Source organism: Thamnophis elegans, chromosome 1 (assembly GCF_009769535.1).
Source record: "Thamnophis elegans isolate rThaEle1 chromosome 1, rThaEle1.pri, whole genome shotgun sequence".
NCBI lineage: Eukaryota > Metazoa > Chordata > Lepidosauria > Squamata > Colubridae > Thamnophis > Thamnophis elegans.
In genome coordinates this window covers 97818705-97838725 of record NC_045541.1, presented here as the reverse complement: position 1 = coordinate 97838725, position 20021 = coordinate 97818705, and the positions used below count along the sequence as shown (strand labels likewise).

Here is a 20021-nt window from a genome sequence, read left to right as displayed (position 1 = left end):
TCATATGATACCCAGAAATGTATTACCATATCACCAATTCTATGATAAAGATATATATTTTAATGGGTCAGCCTTGTCTCTGAAATCTTAGTTATTACTTGGTTATTTTTCTGGGAACTCTATTATTTAATAACGAAGATTGCAATGTCTTAAAGGTACCAAATTACTTTATTGTGGGAAGCAGGATTCAGATCCAAGGAGTTTTAGCTTTGCGAGTATCCTCTCCAATGTCTTGATATTCTAATAATGTCTGACTTTGTGCCTGACTACCACAAGTTCAGTTACTACTGTAACTTGGTTACTATTCAGAATCAACATGGTTGAAGCAAGCATGGTTGTAGAAGTTTCTTTTTCCAAAACTTCATTTTCTACCTGATTAATGCAGGACAAATTTTAAGAAAGATTTAGTTAGAGACTGCTACTCTTATGCTTATAGTAACAGTGTGGTTTGTTCATTTGTGAAAGTAGCATAGCATGAGTATAGATCTGTGAATTTCCTATCTCTGGTTTGCTTTCTAGCGAGTCCCACCACAGCAGCCCAAATGAGCTTATCCAACCCAACCATGCTCCGGACGCACAGTCTTTCTAACGCAGATGGCCCTTACGATCCTTACAATGAGTCCCGGTTCCGGAACAGCTCAATGTCACTGGATGAAAAGAGCAGGACAATGAGCCGTTCTGGGTCATTCCGGGATGGATTTGAAGAGGGTAAGAGATCCAGTTCATTTTTTTCCCAAAAAAGTTGAATCATGTATGCATATGGGAAGGAATGACAAAAATTGTTTATTAATTTTTGATAGATGTTTATTTCCCTTATATTTACGGAGAAAGGGGAAAAAACAACAAAACACATATTCAAAACTTTAACACGGTAGGCTTTGTTTTTCAACAAATGCCAATGTCAGAAAATAGGGGTAGAAATCAGATGTTATTGTTTGACCTGAGGTGAGAAAAATGGTTCAGATAAATCAAGGAGACAAAAGCATCAACACGCTTGTGATTTTTAGATGTGAAAAGATCTGTGAAATAGTCTGCAAAGCCTTAATGCTACTCTTGAATGCACAAGACCTCTTTTTCAGACCTCTCCTACTGCTTATCCCTACTTTCAGCTTACCTAATATCACTGATTTCAAATAGTGACCCTTTTAGCTCATCTTTAATTTCTCTGGAAGAGATAGAAAAATCTCTTTTGTCCTAAAGGCTGCATTAAGTAGACTGCAGTCAGGGATGTGGGGAAAAAATACTTGTTGACAGTGGTGCAATATTCGCTCAAATTAGGAGGAACAAGGACCGTAAGACTCTTCCTGGTCCCAGAACCAGACATATCCTAGACTCCTTCTCATGCACCAACAGTGCAGGTCACTGGGAATTTACCATGTCAAGCAACCTATCACCCTGAAGCAGCAACATCTTCTAAGTTGCCTTTACTCTCCCCAACAGTAAAGGTGAGATGGAGACTTGTGGCATTTAAAAAGCAGAAGCACCTATGTGGCCTGGATAAGAATATTGAGTTAGGCACATAAAATGGAAATTCTCACTTCCCACTTATCTAATTTACTGATTGAAGTTCAGTAATATAATTTCCTAAGCTACTGATCTTTCCCTGCCCAAACTTCTTTCTTCTACTATCAGTTGAATATGAATTGGTTGCGCCTAGTAATGATTTCACTTTGGGGGTTTTCAAAATTTTTCTCTGAAATAGTTATACTACCTAAAAACTAGCTGACACTTGGTATCTTGTTCACTGAGCTCAGCACTTGGGTGACCAGGTGGTGAACTAACCAGGTCAAGTGTTTGTCAGAGTTAAAAAAAATATTGTGAAGGTTCAAAAATAAGTTGAGTTTTTAATTGCCTAATTTAATACCAGGCTTTTCTTAGTATACTTCTTAAATTTTATGTTTAATTGTGATCTTTATGGGTCAGAACAGTTCTTTTTTTTTTCCATTTTACACAATTGCAGGAACCATAAATATATGTTTTAGATGGAAGTGTGTGAATTTCCTGGGAAATTTACATTCTGCAAGAATTGTAAATTTAATAAAAGAAAAAAAATGAAAAGTATAACAAATGAAATATGTATAATATTTTCTGTGCCAAGAATAATTTTGGACTCAAAGCAGAATAATTCAATATGCGATCTTGAAATACAGAAACATCATACTTGGTATTCAGATTTTCAGACACATAAGCATTTTGGTGAACTAAGAGGTTGTAAAATATTCTTGGTATTTGATGAATGTAAAAGTAAACTCCTTAATACAAGAAATCACTGTGCTTTTTTAGAACTTGTAACAATAGCAGGTGATTTATTTTCATACAAGTTCTCCTTATAATGATTTAGGAATGTCTAATAGAAGCAGAATTTAAATGTCATAAAAACCACATTTAAAAAACTCACATACCAGAATAAAGTCACTACTGCAAACTTGATTACATTATATACAGTAACTGGGTTTGTAAAATATACCGTAATAGCCTGATTCACATATTTGCTGAAAGTGCTATTTTTAAAGTTACTGATAAAGTTACATGCTATACATTAAAAGTTCCATAGCAATGCAGCATGCAAGAATCATGTTTTACATACTGCTAACAATCCAATTATTTATATATTTGTTCAGTTTTAATAAAAAGTATTGAATATGCATTTAAAACAGACCAAAAAGTATACAATTGATGTGAGGAATCCATGGGTCCTACTTTGACAGATACATTGCCATTTTACTATTAATACTTTATTGAGTATCTACCCAGGTGTGTTGCTAGAAGGAAGGCAATCAGAAAGCAACATGCTTGGTTTCCAATAATTATTGTACAAAATGGTGTGCCATTCTGCATTGAGTCAGATCTATGAGTCCATTGCACTCTCGGCTTCTTGGCAATATAAAGTTTTTTTAGGACTAATATAGAAAGAAAATGTCATCTTGCCTTTTCAACAGCTAGCCTTATTCTTCAAGGACTGGGGGATTAGCCATTTTAAAAGAAATAATATAGGAAGTGTTTCTGGAAAATAATACAATGTATTTTCCACTGTAGATATACAGAATTTGAGCATCATTTAGCTATGAATAGCTTTTGATACCAAAGCTGTATAAATTTGTTAAATAATTATGTTTGCTTTTTAAAATATGAATACATACATTTATATGTTAATATTTTAAAACTATTTTGTAAATCACTTTGTAAATATGTTTGACAAAAATGTATTTTTCCCTAGGTTTTTTTTCCCTTAGGAAATATCAAAATATATTCCAGTGTACTTTCTCTTACATTGCTGATTTACAATTAAATGAGTCTTTTTATCTAACCTAGTCACACCAAAATATTCAGTCTTTTTTATTTACGAAATCTTTTAACTCCCTTTTACTGTTTATGCTTCAGGCCAACAATATGGTGAAACTGGACTGGTCAGTTGAACCTTTACTTTGTCTGCTTCTCATCATCTTCTGTTCCATTTTCCATGCACTATCATAACCTTGCAATGTTTGAAATACAACAAGCAGGCAAATATTTACATCCAAGTAATGATTTTTAAAAGCTTGATTTGAGATCATTTTGGGCTATGGTCTGTATAATGCTTCCATTTATTTCAGCTTACCTTCTGATACGTCTGCAAAGATTTATGTTCAGTAAATACGTTCATGACTGGTGATGCAATTTTTAAATAGGCTGCTGGTGAAATGTGTAGCCCTTATGAACATCCGTAGTATGTATACGGCTTATGTAATAATCTGCTGTTGTTACTTATCATATAAAACAAAAATCCAATGGCTAATGTGTTTATTTATCTTTCCTGTAGTGCATGGTTCATCTCTATCTTTGGTGTCAAGCACATCATCTATTTACTCAACGGTGAGTGTCATAACCACAATCAGTCTGTATGAAGTTGGCAGCAAAAGAACGTAACAAATTTAATTCATTAAGTAGGACTATGGACCTGAGAGCTCAAACTAGAAGAAGGAATGGAATAATTGTTCCCACAAGCAACTTCCATGCTTTATTGTATTCTTATCCTTTGATTTCTATAAGATGGATAGAAAATCTTATGAAATCAGTGGATGGGGAAACTGTGACTGATAAACTGATGAATCCAAGTTGGACTTAAAAGCAGAAGTCACATAGGGAATTACATAAGCTCTTCTATTTGTTTTATGTAATGTAGCACTTTCAATTAAAATAATACCTAGTGAAAAGTGGATGTCTTTAGCTTACAAAAAGTGGTGTTTAAGAGAAGTACACACTGCTAATTAGCCAGTAGCATAACATAATTTACCACTAATCAAGAGGAGCATGTCCCATTTGATAAGCTCCTGGATTCATTAGTGCAGCTATTTATAACTACAGAGCTGGAGAAGAAAATAATCAGTGAAATCAATATTTATTTCTGATAAATTTAAGCCCTGAGTCAGTGATCCCCAGCATTTTGGGCACCAAGAACTGGTCCCATGGAGAGAGGTTTTTCCACAGACCGGACATGCGTGGATGGAGCTTCGCTTGTTTGTGCAGCATAGTTTTTTGCGCACTGTGATCAGATGCCAATCCATAGTCTGGGGTTGGGGATCCCTGCCCTAATATCTTATAAGTGTATCTTATTTTTTTTGGGGGGGGGAATTGTGCCTGCTGCATTTACTGACATTATGGAATAGAGTGCAATAATATTTATTATTTATTTACAGTAATATTTTAATGTTTCTATTTTCATATTATACAAACTGCACAAAATGAATATTATTAAATAGTAAATTACATAGCTGAATAAAAGCTGTTTTGGATTAAAAAGACAAGTGTTTTGAGTGACAGGTTATTGGTAAGCTGAACAATTAAATGAATCCGCTGATTTTAATACACTTTTCAAACAAAGTCTCTTTTTTTTCCCCTCATAGCCCGAAGAAAAATGTCAGTCAGAGGTAAGGAGGATTTTATTTTTCTTAAAATTACTAAACTCGGTGACAGGTACACATTTTAAATATTTAGATAATTGGATATGATATTTCATTTTTTAAAGTCAGTGATATAAATACAGTGGCCTCTTTAATAATTTATCTTAAATTATTATGATAGATAGATAGATAGATAGATAGATAGATAGATAGATAGATAGATATGTATTCGGGTCTTTTCCCGTGTAAGATTGATAGTATCTTAGCAACGTTTTGACGAGGTCACACTCATCATGTTTGCTCGCACAAGCACGAAGCCAAAGGCACCAGCCTGAAGATGACGAGTGTGATCTCATCAACACGGGATATACAGTGTGTGTATGTATGTGTGTGTGTGTATATATATATCCGTTCCTCATAACATATCATGTTGACTATGACTTAAAATATATTCTTGGGTTCCGAAATGACTGTTACAACTAAAAAGTTAATAGCCGGCCTTAGATTTGTTCAGTCCTGGCTTCTTGTTATAATATTTTCTCTGTTGGAAACTGTGCCAACCCTTTGCCACCATGATCCAAATTATCTTTTACGAATCACTAGCAGTTAGTACCTATGTTGAAATTAAGCACTTGCTTATCTTTATCAGTAACTTGTGAAGAGAGACATCCCCAGAAATGTAATATCTGTACTACTCTTGTATTTTGTTTGAATATCCTCAATTTCAAATGCTCAATAAATGTTGCTATGTAGTCTGTCATCTGATCCAAACTACATGGGCCTGGACATTACTGGGTGGAAATATTGTTTGGATGTTATTTTTGCATTTTATATAAAGAATGAGTTTGGAGAACTCCTGGACACTTGCTCATAGACAATGCATTTTGTATTAAACATATTAACTGAATTAAGAGTGAGGTAATATTTTTAATCTAATCTAGTGCATGATGTAATTTTACCTCCATATCTTTGAACCATAATGAGTAATCTTTCTGCTGGCTACACTCCTATGTAAACTCTTTTAAAAAATCTACTAGTGCAATTTGCTAACTTTGATAATATTTACCCAGTATTTAGACAAGTAGAGTTTTTATCTACCATATTTTTCGGAGTATAAGATGCACCCTTTTTCCTCAAAAAAGAGGCTGAAAATCTTGGTGCGTCTTATACACCGAATACATTTTTTGCCTCCCGAAGCCCCACCCCTTCACCAAAATGGCCGTGCATACCCTTCTGGAGGCTTTCAGACAGCTCCTAGGGGCTGGGGAGGGCGGAAATGAGCAAAAGACGGGCTGTTTCCCCACCCCCAGCCCCCAGCAGCATTCTTTAAGCCTCCATAAGGCTATGCATGCAGGATTTTTTTTGACAAAAAATGGGGCCAGTTTTCACAAAAGGGCCATTTTTTGCTCATTTTTGCTCCACCCCACCCCTCCAGGAGCACTCTGCAAGCCCATCCCAAGGCTATTCATGCCTTTGGGTTTCATGAAAAATGGGCCATTTTTAGGAGGTTTGCAGAGTGAAAAAACTTTTTTTTTTCCTTTTGGAAAGCTCTTTGATTGATGAGAATTAGATTGATCAAGTGCTGTGCCAGCAAAAACACCTACCTAGCTACTGTATTTCTCTCTCTCTCTCTATTTCTCTTTCTGTATCGCTCTACCTACACACTCTCTCCCCCTACCTATCTACTATCTAAGAGCCGAGGTGGCGCAGTGGTTAAATGCAGCACTGCAGGCTACTTCAGCTGACTGCAGTTCTGCAGTTCGGCTGTTCAAATCTCACCGGTTCAGGGTTGACTCAGCCTTCCATCCTTCCGAGGTGGGTAAAATGAGGACCCGGATTGTTGTTGAGGGCAATATGCTGACTCTGTAAACCGCTCAGAGAGGGCTGAAAGCCCTATGAAGTGGTATATGTCTAACTGCTATTGCTATTGCTACTGTATTTCTCTCTCTCTATTTCTCTCTCTCTATCCCTTTATCTACCTACCAACCTACCTACTCTCTCTCTCCCTACCTATCTACTGTATTTCTCTCTCTCTCTTTCTATTTTTCTCTCTATCCCTCTACCTACCTACCTATCTACCTATACACTCTCCCTACCTACCTACTGTATTTCTCTCTCTCTCTTTCTCTCTCTCTATCCCTTTATCTACCTATCGAACTACTCTCTCTCTTCCTACCTACCTACTGTATTTCTCTCTCTTTCTGTCCCTCTCTTCAAAACCTTGGTGTATCTTATATTCCGGTGCGTCTTATACTCCGAAAAATACTATATGTCTTTTTCTGATCAAATATTTCTGAAAGTAGCTAACAAAATGACAAAAAAATCGCCATAAAAGTTAAAACAAGTCTTCAAATTAGTTAATGGACCAAACTACTAAAACTATCGTTTGTTTAATCAATTGTTTAAACAATAGTGGTTTTATAAATAACAAATCACATTTAGTCCAAAACAAATAACTACATTTTAGTCCATCATTGTATCTGAACCAAGTCAGTAAAGTAAATAGAAAACAACAAATAGCAACAGAATAAATAACAGTGGTTATCAAACATATACGAAGCAATTGAATTGCAACTGATTTCCCAGAGGATCAGCAATGTAGATCTGGAACTTCCATCAAAATGAATTTCCACAAAATTGATGACATCATGCCAAAGATATTATTTCCAGTAGTTGAGCCAATAGTAATGGGCTTCATTATAACTGTGTCAATAGTGTGTCTTCAAAGAGGTCCAAAATTCATATAGGGTATATCTGTGTGTATGTATATATGTGGGTGTTGAAGATCTTGTTAAACAGAACCATGTTTTGAAATATAACATTTAGATTCGCAAGCTAAGGAGGGAGTTGGATGCATCGCAAGAGAAAGTTTCAGCTCTGACAACTCAACTGACTGCCAACGTGAGTACAGCTCAGAGAAGCAGAAGCTGATAATTGATGGTTAAAAAAATGATCTGAAATATTCTATAACTCTAGATCAGGGGTCTCCCACCTTGGCAACTTTAAAACTTGTGGACTTCAATCCCCAGAATTCCCAGCTTCATTAGCGGAGGAACTCTGGGAGTTGAAGTTAACAGGTCTTAAAGTTGTGAGGGTAGAAAACCCCTGCTCTAGATAGCTATATTTGGAAAAGAAAGAAAGAACGTTCCTTCAATGACTAAAAATACCCAGTTTAGATTATTATTATTGTTATATTGAAGAAAAAAATATCAGGCTAGTACTGTAATATGTCAGCTTCTCTAAAGATTTGGGCAATGTGAAGTTCTACATTTTTCAATGTACATTTTCTGTCTGTTGACTTTAATCTTAAATGCATTGCAATGGTTGTAGTTCCCAAAGCAAACATGAAAATATTGGGGTCATCTTTCCTCTCCCCACCCCTTCCATTCATTGTAATGGTAGAAGATAATCTCTTTTTTTTAATGAATGATTTAGGTCCTTCTACTGAAATGATAAGTGTGAGACTATATTTCATAATTTCTATAAAATTAGCTTGCTCACATGATTTTTCTTTCACAAAAAAGGGTTTGACATCCCATATATGGCTAGTTTTTTTTTATCAAGCTGGCACAGCTGTTAAATCATCAGAATTTATGTCAGTCTTTAAGTTATTGTCTAGAAAATAGTCTGGGAATGAAACCAACTCATCCAAAATGATGGGTTTCTAAATTTATATCTTACCTCTCAAGTATGCTTATAGCAGTCAGGCTAAATATAGGGAAATTACTGCGAGTAATGCTGTTGAATATACATATATCATGAATTTAAAAGATTCCTCTCATGCATTAAACCGATGTTTCCCTTAACAATTTCCAGGTGTATGGACTTCAATTCCCAGAATTCTCATTGATAGCCATGCTGGCCATAGAATTCTGGGATATGAGCACCACATACCCGAAAATCGCTGGAAAGCAGTATACCAAGCAGATATGCCAGAATTGAACCTGCTATTTTGCTATGAAATACTTAATTTGTAAGGCTTAGTCACTTATTCCTACACAGTGTAGGAATATTTTATTAAGGTTGCTGCTATTCAAAAGGTAATGAACATTTTGTCTTTTTGAAAAGATAATGATCGGAATAATTGTCCAAAAGTAAACACATTTTTGGCTTCATATTACAAAAGTCAAAAATACGATTTCGTCTTAAAAGCTTCCTCCCCCCACTTTTCTCTTTTATTTGAAATGAAAACCTTTACGAGTATTTGATATAGTTAGCACATTTCTTTCAAACAGGAATGATTTGCTCCAGTATTTTTAAATAAACATTTTAGCTGTGTAATACATGTACTCTGTGCTAAGCTTGTTTTGTTTTCTGCTATTTTTCTCACAGTCTCTGTCTGGTTTGTTTTTACAGCAGCAGAGAAAAGTCAAAGCCACATATCCCAATGTTTCAATCCTCTTTATGGTTGTTTTCACTGTAAATGTGAGGACAGATATGTTTTTGGGTGACTGCAGAAAACCTACTGTACCACATAATCATAACAAAAGAACTGGGTTAGAGGAAAAAGCTGCCATCTTTTAAACTGGGGTTTCTCAAATTTAGGAACTTTAAGATATGTAACTTCAATTTCAGGAATTCTCCAGCCAACTATGCTGGCTGGGGAATTCTAGGAGTGGAAGTCCATGTTTCTTGTGGAATTCAAATTGTGAAGTCCTTAATCCTCTGTTCTATTGATATCACCTTAAAATTTCTAAATTTGAGAAATATTGCTTTAGACCAGGAGTGTCAAACTGAGGCACGTGGCCTGGATATGTCATGTGCTGGCCACACCCATCCCCATTTTAGCGAAGGTGGGAAGATGTGATACATCACATGACGACAACGTGACCCCACAAGTTTGACACCCTTGCTTTAGATCACGGGTAGTCAACCTTTTTATACCTACCGCCCACTTTTGTATCTCTGTTAGTAATAAAATTTTCTAACTGCCCACCGGTTCCACAGTAATGGTGATTTATAAAGTAGGGAAGTAACTTTACTTTATAAAATTTATACAGCAAACCCCTACTGCCCACCATGAAAGCTGGAATGTTCACTAGTGGGCGGTAGGGACCAGGTTGACTACCACTGCTTTAGATTATGTGTCAGAGATTCATGTTTGTATCAGACTCAGTATCAGCACCTTGCACTGATTGCTAACTCTGCAACAGCGTAACTAAAAAGTTCTTATTAGTTGGAACAGGTGCCACAGCTCTGAATAAGAAATTGTGGAAACTTGTTCCTTGATTAGGTAATGCTATCCATTCAAGACGTGTATAGCTAGTTGCTATAAAGCTATTTGATTTTGCTTCCCACATCTCAAGTGTCTATATTGAGTTTGTAAATGACATTTGCAGCAGAGTGGAACCATCTGTGGATTATGATGTATGCTGTGCAGTATTTTACTTTTTTTTTTTCAGCAGATAAGCTCATAATCAACTGGATCATATGATTTAATTTACAGGCTCACCTCGTGGCAGCATTCGAGCAGAGCCTAGGAAACATGACCATTAGATTGCAAAGTCTTACCATGACTGCAGAACAGAAGGCAAGTTTGACATTCCCTTGTTTGTTTTCCAATGATTCCAAAATCAATTTTTTGAAATTGAGTTCATCGTAAATGATGATTTTGAAATCAAGCTAGCAAGCAAAGTAAAACTCAGCACATGTCAGAATTTTGATTTGCTCTTTTGCCAGTGATCAACATATAAACTTTCCTGTAAGAAAGAATATAAGAGATTGTTGACCACTTACCTGAGCAATTAATGTCAGTCTAGGTTTCTAATTTCCATTCACAGAGTTTTTTACAAACCCTATTTTCTTGACATTCTCTCTCCAATTCTAAAAAATTAGCATTTCAGCAAAAAAAACTTTGATAATTTCAGTTGCATCCCATTCAACTATAACCAAATAGCTTACAGATAGTTTCCAGATGGGTTCTTATTTAAAAAGTTTACATAAAGGGAAATATGTTTATCTCTGAAATAAAACAACACGAAATGATTCCATTAGGCCAATATTGCACTTTTATTGTGTTTTCCTATAACTACAGTATATGATATAGAAACAATCCTAGCTATAAATAAAATTTATCATATTTTCTATCTACTAATACATTTTAAACATAAATCAAGAATATTTTCTATAGAACAATAGACCTATCATAAAGATAAAAGTAGAAAAATATATGTATTCAGAACTGACTACTTAGACAATTTTGGTGTTACATTTTCCCTTCAATGTCATTTGGATATTAGAATCATCTAATTGTGCAGTCCTACACTTGTCAGCGGAGCTGTCAGGTCCCACAAAATTCAGTAAAGGTTATTGAATAGGTGACTGTGGCCCGACACATTTAGAAGCTCTAGTTTTGGTTAAAGTCCCTAAAACTTGAGTAATACTGTACTACCACTACCTTCTCATCTATATAGTTTATAAGTGTGAAGGCCATTGAATTTTCAGGCATCATAATGTAAATGCGAGAAACAAAATATATTTGACAAATCAATGCATCATATCCAATGGATTGTGCACATGGAGAAAACTATTGATTAAAAAGTGTTGTGCATGAATTTACATCCTATGATTGAAGATGTGAGACATGCTCCATGAAGTTGGCTGTTGCTCGGGGACCAGCCACAGATTTACCAGAAAGTAAAAACATTTTTCCAGTTAATTGATTGTACTTATTGAAACCTTCAATGTGAATTTTTTTGTATGCTTGATTTCTTCATGCTTCAGGATTCTGAATTGAATGAGTTAAGGAAAACAATTGAATTACTGAAAAAACAAAATGCTGCTGCTCAGGCTGCCATTAATGGAGTAATTAACACACCTGAGCTCACCTGCAAAGGTAAAGAATCCAAAATACAATCTTTACTTTCAATAACAATGTAGCACTCTGAGGACATTCAGCCTCCTGATAATAGCTGATGCAAAGTTCTTTCCTAGAGATAGATAATTATCGAACTGTCTTGAAAGTGTCTTTCATGAAATAGGAAGCCGGTATTTTGTCAATAATCAGTTATTATCTATCTATCTATCTATCTATCTATCTATCTATCTATCTATCTATCTTCTACCCTTCTGAGTATTTAAGGTGGTAACCAAAATTATTAAACCAAAATTGGGATATAAAATTTAAGTGTAGTTATAATGTATGCTTAAATTATCTTTAATTTGTTCCTGGTCATTTTAACACTAAAAAGAATAGCAGAATTATTTAATAGTTAAGAGTATGACATTATTATTAGTATACCATAGTTTTAAATAGTTGTAGTTTTTTAAAAACCCTATAGTTTTACAATAAACAGTATTCAGATATATGAAGTGCACTAATACCAGACGTTTGTAAGCCTGATCAAAACTACAAATATCTGCAGAATGAAAAACAAAAGGGAGAGATAATTACAAATTGTCTCACCTCTCTTTGACATTCTTATCTGCCTGTCTGTTATTCTGCAGTCTGTTGTGAGCATGTCACTGCCATTTGATCTTTCATTACTAGATAATCTTATACATCAATCAGAATAGATCTGTTTTTTCATTCTCCTTAATTAGTGCTGTTTTTCTAGTCTACTTCTATGATTCCATGGGGTGGAATGGCAGGCAGGTGAGAAACAGTGTGTCACAACAAAAGTTCCACCCCTTGCACGTGATGGCATGACTCAAGAATAAAAGGGCTGGACTTGCGTTGGGATGTCACAAAGTACATTTCATCCTTTTGGACTTACTGTGGTTAGCTGTAGATGTCGCTGGAGGCCTCTTCTTTTTCCAGTGACAATATTTCTCTACAATAACTGTCTGTCGTAGATAATTATGGATCAGAAACCAAGTTAGGTGTAATAGAAGAAATATCAGTTGAAAAAAATACAGTGTAAAGATCCTAGGTTTTTGAGTTGTTTATGGAAAAAAAATATAAACGATAAGGATTGCACAAAGCAATAAGGTACAGCAATTGAAAATATACAGTGTAGAGAGAGTAGAGGCCAAATATTATGTCCAAATGTTTACAACTATGTTTAAATTAATATTTAGGAAGTGGTGGAACTGCCCAGACTACTGACTTGAGGATCAGAAGACAACACTCTTCAGACAGCGTCTCTAGTATTAACAGTGCTACTAGTCATTCCAGTGTGGGAAGCAATATAGAATGTGACTCAAAGAAAAAGAAGAGAAAAAACTGGGTATGTTTGAATAATGTCTTTCAGTGAACAAAGCATGTTTCCTTGAATATACCAAAGGATCTTACACAAGAAGCCAAATAGTAAAAAGTTATCCTAGTGGTAGTCAACCTGGTCCCTACCGCCCACTTGTGGGCGTTCCAGCTTTCATGGTTGGCGGTACGGGTTTTGTCCGATATTGAAGCACTTTTCTTTTTAAAATTTAATTGACTTCCCTACTTTATAAATCACCATTACTGTGGAACCAGTGGGTGGTTAGAAAATTTTACTACTAACAGAGATACAAAAGTGGGCAGTAGGTATAAAAACGTTGGCTACCCCTGGGTTATCCGGACTGTGATGATGTATTAGAGGCACTTAGTAGACGCTTTTACTCTGTCAGTTGAACAAATCTATGACAACTGGGACAGGAGGGCAGGATTGTATCTCTGATCTGAGGGTTTCCTTTTGTTTGTTTGTTTATTTATTTATTTTACAATCATATATTTTAGATACCATGGGCAAAAACCTACAGGAAAGAACCAATTTTAGTGGCAAAGAGTGTGAAGCGTTAAACCCATAATCACACTTTATTTATTTATTTATTTATTTACTTATTTATTTACTTACTTACTTATTTGTATCCCAACTTTGTTTTTGTTAATAAATAACTTAAAGTGGCAAACATATCCAAAAACCTTTCTCTTTCTATTTTCCTCCCAACAACAACCACCTGTGAGGTGGGTTGGGCTGAGACAGTGTGACTGGCCCAAAGTCACCCAGCTGGCTTTCATGGCTGAGATAGGACTAGAGCGGGGGTGTCAAACACAAGGCCCGTGGGCCAGATCCAACCTATGATGTGGTCAGATCGGCCCATAGAGCCATCCTGGAAAATGTAAGGGGACGGCCCACATGGCTTTGGCCCAGTCTACTCGTTTTGCTTTGGCCAGGGGTACCCAGTGTGAAGAGGAACATGCCAGCAGTTTGGAGAGTGGTGTCAAGCTGGCCACGCCCACCCAGTAGGCCACACACCCCAAGATCTATCACAGCCCTGATGCGGCCTCAATGAAATTGAGTTTGACACTCCTGGACTAGAGCTTAAGAGTATCTGGCTTTCTAGCCTGGTGCCTTAGCCACTAAACAAAGCTGACTTTCATATGCCTGTATTATTGCTCCAGATAAATTGTGCCTGGAAGGATGATAAAGGAGCAGGCAATATAAAGACATATGTAAATTGAAAATCTTTTAGATTTTAACATATTTTGTTAACGTATTTCAGAAGAGATAACCAGATACAGAGACCCAAAAGTCATATTTCTGTTACAGAAGATGGAAGATACATACATACATACATGCATACATACATACATATATACATACATACAACTAAAAGTTTCACACCTGTAACTTTTAACTGGGTGAAATGATGCGTCATAAGGCAAAACACTTTCAACCAAGATACCAGAAAGCCTGTTTGATCTGGTGCTGAAAGCGCCAGGCTAGAAACTGGGAGAATGCAAATTCTAGTCCCATCTCAGTCATGAAAGCCAGCTGGGTGACCTTGGGCCAGTCACTCTCAGCCCAACTTACCTCACAGGGTTGTTGTAGAAAATAGGAGGAGGAGGTTTTGTTGGATATGTTTCCCAACTTGAATTATTTGTAAAAATAATAATGATGGAGTAGAAACAAAGAAATAAATACTTCAAAATGGCTAACCTATGGAATGCTGGGACTCATTACTCCCATCGGACTGATATTTTGGAAAGTTCTTGCTGTTACTTCTACGGAAATGACACAGTACTGTTACCATTCACCATGGTCTTTTGATCCTAATTTACAACATTCCTGACACCTTACCACAAATCAATAGGAAAGTCTGGGAATCTTGTAGGGAGAAGGTCAGTGGGAATCACAAGACCATGGTTAATGGAAGCATGGCAGCAGATATGGATTAGCATTCTGTGTTTAAAACATACAGTATGTGTGAGGATAATACAATAATAATTATTGAGATAAATGTCTAGCAATTGTCTAGCAATTAGACAAAATCTAACTATCTTTTCAGGTGATGATACCATCATGCAATTTTGTATAATGATAGTCACCCACAAAGTTGCTATTAATAATCTATGAAAAGAACACAAAGAGATTGCTAAATCTTGCAGGAATCTCTCTGTTCTAATTCCAAAAGCTCATGAGCGATATTGATGACCTTGCCCCAAATTACTGGAATCTTCTGAAATTTTAAGATTTTATTATATTTCGGTCGTTTTAATTTTCTTATTATTTTCGTGGCTTCATTGTGCGTTATATAGCGCACATTTGTGTTAGCTGATAAGACAAAACTAATATCTGTATGTGTGTTGAACAAAGTTCTTTTGAGCAAGTATTTATTATTCCCATGGGGTCTGTTTACCTATTGTTGTAGGAATGATGAAGCCAAAATATTTCTTGTTAAACTTAACTTGTGATAGAGAAGCTACTTTATAATATTTTTAGATGCTGTTTCTTCATTGGTCATGATTTCTATTATGCAAAGTCCCTTATGCTAAAAATCATTGTAGTTTGAACTAAAGCTCTTACTTCCTATAGTCCCGGGATGGCGAACCTATGGCATGCGTGCCACAGTTGGCACGCAGAGCCATTTGTCAGGGCATGTGAGTTCAGCCTTTTTTTAAAGCCATTTTTCGCCCTTCCCAGGCTCCAGAGGCTTTTAGGAGGCTTCCGGAGCGCAAAAAAAACCGGCCCTACGGGCAAACCGGAAATTCAGGAACAGACTTCCATTTGCTCATGGGATCGGTTTAAGTGACTTCCAGTTTACTCGTAGGATCTTTTTTGTCCTCTGGAGCCTTCAGGGAAGCTGAAGGGACTTAAAGCGGCCCTACAAGCAAACCAGGGGGGGGGGGTCACACATTGCATTATGGGTGCAGCACACCCGTGCACACACACCCTGCACTCCCCCTGCTTATGGCACGCTAGCCAAACAAGGTTTGCCATCGCTGCTATAGTCTACCTAAGTGGTCGGATTCTGAGTTGTGTCCAAATGAACCATATACTGTCCTGAATGAACTTGAAAATAATTGGGAACTAACATTGATTATGCAGAAACTATTTAGCTCACTAATTTTTTAACATGTTTTGGCCTTTAAAACAGTTATATTACAAGTGTGCTTTTGGTAACTTGAAGACATTTTACCACCTAATCATATGGTAATCTCCTTTGGCCCTTGATCTGGAGAGTTTAGGATTGTTTGAAGTTGTTTTTACCAAAAAGTCTTGAATTATTTCTTTTCCTTAAATTGAAGGGCATCAAATAAATGTGTATATCCTAGAGAGGAGAATAATTTCCACAATGGTTGAGGAGGAAAAATGAGAAGAATACATATGTAGGCCTGATTTTGCTAAGCATAATAGTAAGATCTATTTTTCCTGCACCATATCACATTTGGAGGAGATCACGTTTGTTCTTCTAGGCATATTATAGATCAGTGTATTAAACTAATGGTGAGTGAAGGAGACAACATGGTTACAACTTTGAACATATTATGTTATAACCTTATCAGGATCTCCAATCATTTATATAATTCCTCCCAAGACCATAGTCAATCACTTTTTGGGGAAAAATAAGAGAGCTTTTAGGTTTAAAAAATCATATGTATCATCCTGTGCTGGATTTAGTGAAGTTCACATAACTGTATACATTTAGACAATAACCTGTATGTCAACTATTTGGTGTGCGAAACATCCTGATCGTACATTAAAAGGCAAGGGGAAAAAATGACTACAGTAGCGTAATTATGTGTGCCTGCTTTGGGGAGCAGAGGGGTAATATTTGTCTGAGCAATCCAATGCTTTCCATGTCTTTGGCTTTATCTGTTAAAACATGTCTTTTTTTCCTTTCCCTTCCCTTTCTGCTTTCACTTCCTGCGGCAGGTCAATGAGGTAAGGAAGACATATCTTAAATAAGCTAACTCATCCATTAACCCTATCTGCATCAGTGTCTGTCTGAGCCATGTCACCTCATAACTGAAGCCTCTCGTAACATCTTAATAAAACAGTCCTTGGGATGAAAAGAGGTTGGACTAAGGTCCTGTTTACAAAAGAAAGCAGGGGGGTGGGTGGGAGAATGCTTCCAAGCAGCACTTGTTATTACCAGCACTTATCAGCAAAGCAACTCAGATCCTCCACTTCCTTAACAAGGTATAAAGTCATTAGGAAGGAATTACTTCAGTCATTAAGTTTGCACTGCTACCAAATGGAATGACTTGGTAACCTTTTATTTTAAGTGTCGCATGTTAGCTCTTCTCTCTTTTATTCTTTATTGTCATAAAGCATTTTCCCCCAAATCCATTATGTGTTTATTTTGCTCTTCTCTTTTCAGTTACGCAGTTCTTTCAAGCAAGCTTTTGGGAAAAAGAAGTCCCCCAAATCGGCATCTTCTCATTCCGACATTGAGGAGATGACAGATTACTCATTGCCTTCTTCGCCAAAATTACCACACAATGGTACAGTGGTATCTACGCCATTACTCAGAACTTCACATTCCAATTCCCTGTAAGTTGAATCTGGCGGCAAAAAAACCCCATAGATTTCATTTTAATATTGTAATATTACACTATACCAAATTTAATTCTCATTTTTCTGGAGATTCTTCTATAAGATTCAGGTAGATTTTCTTCATCACAAGTTCTTTTCTTTTTCACATCAGTTTATCTCCAGACCTCATATCTCTTGCAGTATTTGCTTCCTCATTCTTTTTTCCCCATTTGCCTCAGTTTTAAAATTCATTCAGTTTATGAAGAAATTGCTGCATTTAAGGCAGCAATATTTTAATAAGAATTTCTCCTTTTTACTTCAGGGAGAAATATGTGCCTGTAGTTTTCTCTTTGCTTCATTCCTTTCACTTACACTACTGCAAGGCTAAAGTGAATTCAGTCATTTTTTAACTTCTTCCCAGCTGATAAAATCCCTTAAATTGCTTTTTGTACTGTAGTTGCAAACAACAGTTGAACAAAAAGCTATTGATATCTTTGGTATTTGATCCTGGGCAATTTTCATTACAGGCATTTGAAGCACTAAACCTGAATTTCTTTTAAAATTAAGAACACATTTTAAAAAAACTTTAGAAATGACACCTCCGTGTTTAGAATATTTCAATAATAGACCTGTGAGATATTTGAAAATGAATGTAACTATAAAATGGAAATATATTTGACTGTTTCCTAATTTGCCCTGAGTAGTGATTATGAAGTGGAATTTTCTCCCTTAGAAAATAATTGTCATAATTTGAGGAGCACCTGTAATAATGAATATGATACATAAACTCATACTTTAAATCAAGTGTGTGCCATTTTTCTATATACAGGTTTCACTTGATTGCTCTGGGCACTACTAAATTCGGCAGCATTACTTTTTAATGAGTAAAGGGGAAATTCAAAATTTTGGGGGCACTTTACAGTTACGGTATTAGGGATAGTCTTGCTCCTTAATGAGAAGTTTTCCACCTGAGTCTATAGCAAGTACTTCTACAGGATCTCTTCATTCACTATGTATTGGGCTATGAGCAATTCATTTTTTACAAGGTTCCCTTCATTAACATCAAAGGAAAAGGCTTCCAACAGGCAGAAGTGCCTGAGGTGGAGATGTTACTAGATCAGAATAGTTATTTGAAGAAGGCAATTCTAGCAGAAATCTATGCACCTTTTCTCAGAAGCAAGATCCATTGTGCAATTTACTCCGAAGAGAATGTTCATAGCTTTATGACCTAAAGGCTGCTAAACAAATAAACTGATAAATTCTCACCAGCAGTAATGCAGGCATAGGAACAAAGCAACCTTAACTTCAAATCACGAAAAGCAGTGAACTAGGAAACAACCTTATATTATTTACATTTTCAACAAATAAAATTTCAGGATTGTGTGTGTATGTGTGCTGACTTTGCTAATTGGAACACAGCCCTTAGCGAAAGACAATAGTGACTCTCAACTTTACACAGTTGATTTTGTAATATAAACAGAACGTAGTGTTAATAATGAAAGTGGCTTTGGCATTCTAAGAATAGTTATGTGTGGTCTGCAGTAGTTTTAAATGGGGAGAGGGGAGAGATGCAAAAAAGTTGCATTTATGACATAATGGAGTGTTTATATTTCTGTGTCAACATGCAACTTTCTTTCCTTCACCTTTACATAAATAATCCTATCCACATTTCTCAAAGCTGATGATAGGAACAGAGCCCAGAGCCGTGATGGCAGAAGTGGTTAGAATGCAGTATTGCAGGCCCACTCTGCCCACAGCCAAGTGTTCAATCCTGACCAGGTCAAGGTTAAATTGGTCTTCCATCCTTCAGTAAAATGAGGACCCAGATTGTTGGTGACAAAATGCTGACACTGTAAATCGCCCACAGAGTGCTATAAAGCGCTAAGTGTCTTAAGTGCTATTGCTACTGCTATTTGAAGGAAGGAGAGGATGGAGGTGGTCTTATCCCAGCTTCTTACCTTTGCAGTGTGCTAAATAACAGTGAAATAGGACTGTAGGTGCAATGTGTTTTACCTATAGAATGAATTTCAATGAAGCAAAATAACAGGAAAGGAGTTGGGAAAAGAAGTTTCCTTTTTATCCACTTTTGTTTTGTTGCCACTGCTACAGATTTAGTCAGAGTTTAAAGGAAGGTATCTGGAAGGTGAGGCGCAAGGGCAGCACTATCAGTGAAGGAGGAGGGCTAGTAGAAATGTTCAAAGGGAAGCTGCAAATTCTACTGAAGCTTGGTTTCTCCCAGTAGGAGAATTTGGGTCCCTTGAAAATTCATATCTCCTTTGATGGCCAATTTTAATGCATTCTCAAGGTTACATTCCAAGTCCGAATTCTTTGAAATACACTAGGATTCCTTCAGGATTCTAACTGTGCTTTGTTGTTTCTTGCCAGCTGTACATTTATTTATTTTTTTAAAAAAAGTGAACAGGAGGTATTTATAAAATGTGTATGTGAAAAACTGCCAACA

The 20021-nt window shown here is 36.2% G+C and overlaps 1 protein-coding gene across 7 annotated transcripts in view; it reads left to right on the top strand.

Moving 5' to 3' along the window:
* The window catches only part of NAV2 (neuron navigator 2), a 253203-nt gene that overhangs the window by 206743 nt on the left and 26439 nt on the right, over nt 1-20021 (top strand). For 5 of the 7 annotated variants that reach the window (XM_032224985.1, XM_032224976.1, XM_032225004.1 and 2 more), the window contains 9 exons: nt 520-708; nt 3800-3852; nt 4884-4907; nt 7707-7781; nt 10327-10410; nt 11604-11715; nt 12900-13048; nt 16958-16966; nt 17406-17578. In XM_032224985.1, coding sequence (XP_032080876.1) covers nt 520-708; nt 3800-3852; nt 4884-4907; nt 7707-7781; nt 10327-10410; nt 11604-11715; nt 12900-13048; nt 16958-16966; nt 17406-17578 — 868 coding nt within the window. The remainder of the gene's footprint in view (nt 1-519; nt 709-3799; nt 3853-4883; nt 4908-7706; nt 7782-10326; nt 10411-11603; nt 11716-12899; nt 13049-16957; nt 16967-17405; nt 17579-20021) is intronic. The other 2 variants (XM_032224995.1, XM_032225011.1) reach the window with 1 other exon arrangement.